This window comes from Chrysochloris asiatica, unplaced genomic scaffold (assembly GCF_000296735.1).
Source record: "Chrysochloris asiatica unplaced genomic scaffold, ChrAsi1.0 scaffold00003, whole genome shotgun sequence".
NCBI classification, from domain to species: domain Eukaryota; kingdom Metazoa; phylum Chordata; class Mammalia; order Afrosoricida; family Chrysochloridae; genus Chrysochloris; species Chrysochloris asiatica.
The window spans coordinates 49601592-49605637 of record NW_006408521.1 but is presented as its reverse complement, the minus strand read 5'-3'; the positions used below and the strand labels follow the sequence as shown (position 1 = coordinate 49605637).

Genomic DNA, 4046 nt, shown 5'->3' with positions numbered 1-4046 from the left:
TCCACTAACCCCCCCTCCACTCCCCCACCCCCGGTCCCCCAGTCTTCAGCACACAGTCGCTCTTCCTCTCTGGATCTAAAGTCCCCAGCTGCTCCATCGCTTCACATCATCGTCTCTGCCTCCATCTCCGGCATCACTGCTTCTCTGGGTAGGGTCCCGCTCTCGGCTCTTCTCCTTTGATGGTCCTAGGGCAGACATCATTCTTGGTAAAGTAGATGGTGGGCAAAACAGGAAGATCCTCAATAAGACGGATTGACACCGTGGCGGCAACAATGGCTCCAACATCATGATTTCAACGATGGTAAAGAAGCAGGCCATGTTTGACTCTATTGTGCAAACGGTTACTACGTGGGAACTGAGTAACAGCATCTAACAACTCCCGGAGCAGCAAAGGAAGAAAGGATGGGTTGCAGGTTTAATTGCCTCCATAACCTGCTACCTCTACTGCCATCAGACCAGAAGAAAAGGATGCTGCCTGGTTGCTGCTACTGACCGTTTTGATCCAATAGTCGAGGCCCGGATCAGAAGGAGGAGTGAAAGTATGAAACTCACACAGAAATCAGTTCTACTGGATGCATTGAGACTGGGGGAAATCCTTGAACTTAATGTCTGGAAAGAATTTTTAAACGTTGAACTGAAACTATTCCATGAAGCCATCGTTAAACATTTCAGCCCACGTTGTTGTTAAGTGCTGTCGAGTTGGTTCTGACTCATAGTGACCCTGCATAGGGTTTCCAAGGAGAGGTTGGTGAGTTTGAACTGTTGACCTTGTAATGTGCAGTCCAATGCTTATCCTACAGCGCCACACAAGGAGTCCTGCTTGGAGCATAGCACTCTCAAAAAGAATGATCGATATGTGTGTAAACTGACCACAGTTCACCGAAAGCAAAGATGAGAACTTTAAGGGGCAAGAGTGAAACAATACTGGTAGAAGAGCAAGATTGCTGATATGTGAAATACGGCATCAACTGTTCTTGTGGAAATTGTAAGTGGATGTGACTTTGGTTCTTGCATTGCCACCAAAAATAAATTTAAAACAAAATTAAAAAGTTCCATCATCAAACTAGATGCTGCTGAGTTCATTCTGACATGGTAACCCCATGCGTGTCAGAGTAGAACTGGGATCCATAGAGTTTTTAGTGGCTGATTTTTCAGTAAACCTCAGGCCTTTCTGGTCTGCCTTAGTTTGTAAACTTTGCTGAAAACTGTTCAGCATCACACTACACAAGCCTCCAGAGGAATGGGGGCTGAACTCAAGGTGCAGTGCAGTCAAGAGCTTTAACCCTGTTTGTACCACCCAGGGAGTTTGCTGCTGGTAGGTGCCTTGGAGTCAGCTCTGATTCAGAGCAAGCCTATGCATAACAAAATGAAATACCAATGGGTCCTCACAACCGTTGCCATGTTAGAGCCCATTGTTCCAACCACTGTATCAATCCACCTCCCTGGAGGCCTTCTTTTTCTCTGATCCTCTGTTATGGATTGAAGCGTGTCCCCATTCCCCAATCCTCCACCCCCCAAATATGCCAGCTTGGCTGGGCAGTGAGTCTCAGTGGTTTGGCAGCTAAGTAATGATGTCATGTGGTACTTCTGTGCTGATGTGAATGTGCTCTGATGTGATAAACCAGTAAGAGGAGTAAAGGTGGATGCAACACTTTTGATCTTATCACAGCCTTGAGTAAAGGGATTTCCCTGGGACTTGCCTGCAACACCTTTTCCTTACAAGAGGTAAAAGGAGACAGAAGTCAGCAGAGATCAGAGAGATCTGCTACCATAAAGAAAGAACCAGGAGTGGTGTGTGCCTTTTGGACCTGGGGTCTCCGCACTGTGAAGCTCCTAAGTCCAGAGTAAGGTTGATGCCAAGAGACACAGACGTCTACAGATGCTGAAAAGAGACAAGGACCTTTCCCCAGAGCCTTCCCCTAGAGCTCATCCGCTGCATTTGAACTAACCTCCTAATTGATGTGCACTCCTGATGGGCCTTGCAGGATCAGCACTGGACTGCGACCCACAAGGTCAGTGGCTCAAACCCACCAGCAACTCCTCAGAAACACTGAACAGGGTCACTGAGTCAGAATCAACTTAACAACTGTTGTTAAACGCATCACTTCTTCTCTGGTCTCCCTTGTCCGGCACAGGTGACATCTTTGCTCTTTAGCACTTTAAAGAGGTTCTTGCAGCAGACTTGTCCAGTACAGTACCTTTTTGCTTAAAGTAAAAACCAGTGGCAATCACTGGTTTATTTTTATTTTATTTTGATTCATGAAGATCTCTTGTGTGTTGAACAGAACTGCACTTCATAAGATCTAGAGCCTTTAAAATTTAAAGGTTGTGACCTTTCAGGAGATCACCAGGTCTCATTGGAGTATAGGGTTTGAACCACCGACCTTGTGGTTAGCAGTACAGTGTTAATCCTACAGCGCCACAGCAGGACTGGATCTAATGGTTGTTGTTGTTATGTGCTGTGGAGTCGATGAGTCGATTCTGACCCCTAGTGACCCTGTATAGAGTTTCCGAGGAGCATCTGATGGGTTTGAACCGTCTACCTAGGCTAGGAATACCTATTAGCGGGAAAATGCACCCACCGGACATGGCGGGCTCTTGGGAAGCCAGAGGGGCCACAGCCCGAAGTCGGCTCCAGCCCCTCGGGTCCCCACCAGGTCAGCATCTCACCGGCCCATCGCGTGAGGCGGCCGTTGACAACCCCAGGCCAAGCTTTTTGCTTGAGATGTTGTTGTTGTTAAGTGCCGTGGAGTCGGTTCCGACTCACAGCGATCCTGTATAGGGTTTCCAGGAGCGGCTTATGAGAGTTTGAACCGACAACTTTGAGGTTCAAACCGACCTTGTAGACTAGCACGTTAGCGGGTGAAAAACTGCGCAGCTCTGTCACCACGCGGAGCCAGAGCGCTGCCTCAGCAGTAGTTGAAGAAACCGCTCTTGAGTTTGATGGGGCGGAGCAGAAGCTTAGGCGGAGCAATCGAAGAGTCTTAAAATGTCTGGAGCCATCCTAAGACAGCCCTCAGCGCGAGGCACTCTGGGACTCGTAGTTTGTTTCTCGGACTCACTTTGTTCCGCAGCCTTTAGTCTGCCCCTCTTCTGTCAGCACGCCGACGTCCTCGTCGCTGCACGTCTCCACGTACGACTACACTACCCAGAAGTCTCCTCTTCTCCTTTAGCTCGGCGCGGGCGCCGGGCTTCTCCTTCATACTACAGTTCCCAGAAGTCCTCTGGAGAAGTGCTTCCTCTTCTAACTTGCAGGACCACAATTCCTACAGAGTTCAGCTTCACGGAGTTTCTCCCTTTACGGGACCTCTTCTGGCGCTGGCTTGGCTTCAGCGAGTCAGTAGGCTCACGACGACGACGTGACCCGTCGTGATCGGGCACAGGATCTCCTCAGCTGCCCCTTTCCCCTCGCCTTTCAGTTATTCCCTTTGCAGGCCGTCGCCACCGGCCTGAGCGGTGACCTGGCGGGCTGCGCCTGCGCTCTGCTCCGTTTCCTGCCTGGCTGGTGGCGGCGGCCATTTTGTTCATCCTCCTCCTCCTCCTGCTCCTCCTGGTAGGAGCTCGGTGTCCGGAGCGGGCTGGGGGAAGAGAACCCAAGAACAGGGTTCGGTGCCTTTTCCTCTGTCCCCAGCCGGCGCCCGGAGCCCCCCTCCCCTTCCTCCCCGCCCCCTCCCCTCCCCAGCCCTGCCCTCCCCCCTGTCCCGGGATCGCTCCGTCGCACCCACCATGATGGAAGACGACGGGCAGCCCAGGACTCTGTGAGTACCGGAGACCGAGGGTGCCAGGCGCCGAGAGGCCTGACCACCGCGGGACGCGGAGGGAGGGAGCAGGCGAGTGGGGACCGAAGCTAGGGGTCGCGGCGGCCGCCGGGCCGGGGCGGCGCGGCGCGGCCACGAAGTGCTTTCCTTCTCTGTCCCATTTTCCTTGGAAGGGAAATCCTCCCTTCCCCCAGACACAGTCGCTTCCTCGGATCTGAGGCTGGCCTCGACCTTTCTCTTGCGCGCCCTTGTAGGCCCGGCGGGGGCTGTCAGTCTTGGGAAGGCTCC

General features: G+C 52.2%; 1 protein-coding gene across 2 annotated transcripts in view; it reads left to right on the top strand.

Moving 5' to 3' along the window:
• Positions 1-3208: 3208 nt before the first annotated feature.
• The window catches only part of TIAL1 (TIA1 cytotoxic granule-associated RNA binding protein-like 1), a 21462-nt gene continuing 20624 nt past the window's right edge, over positions 3209-4046 (top strand). The window contains exon 1 of one of the 2 annotated variants that reach the window (XM_006831406.1): positions 3209-3758. In XM_006831406.1, the coding sequence (XP_006831469.1) occupies positions 3727-3758 (32 nt within the window). In that variant the 5' untranslated portion in view covers positions 3209-3726. The remainder of the gene's footprint in view (positions 3759-4046) is intronic. The other variant, XM_006831405.1, reaches the window with a different exon arrangement.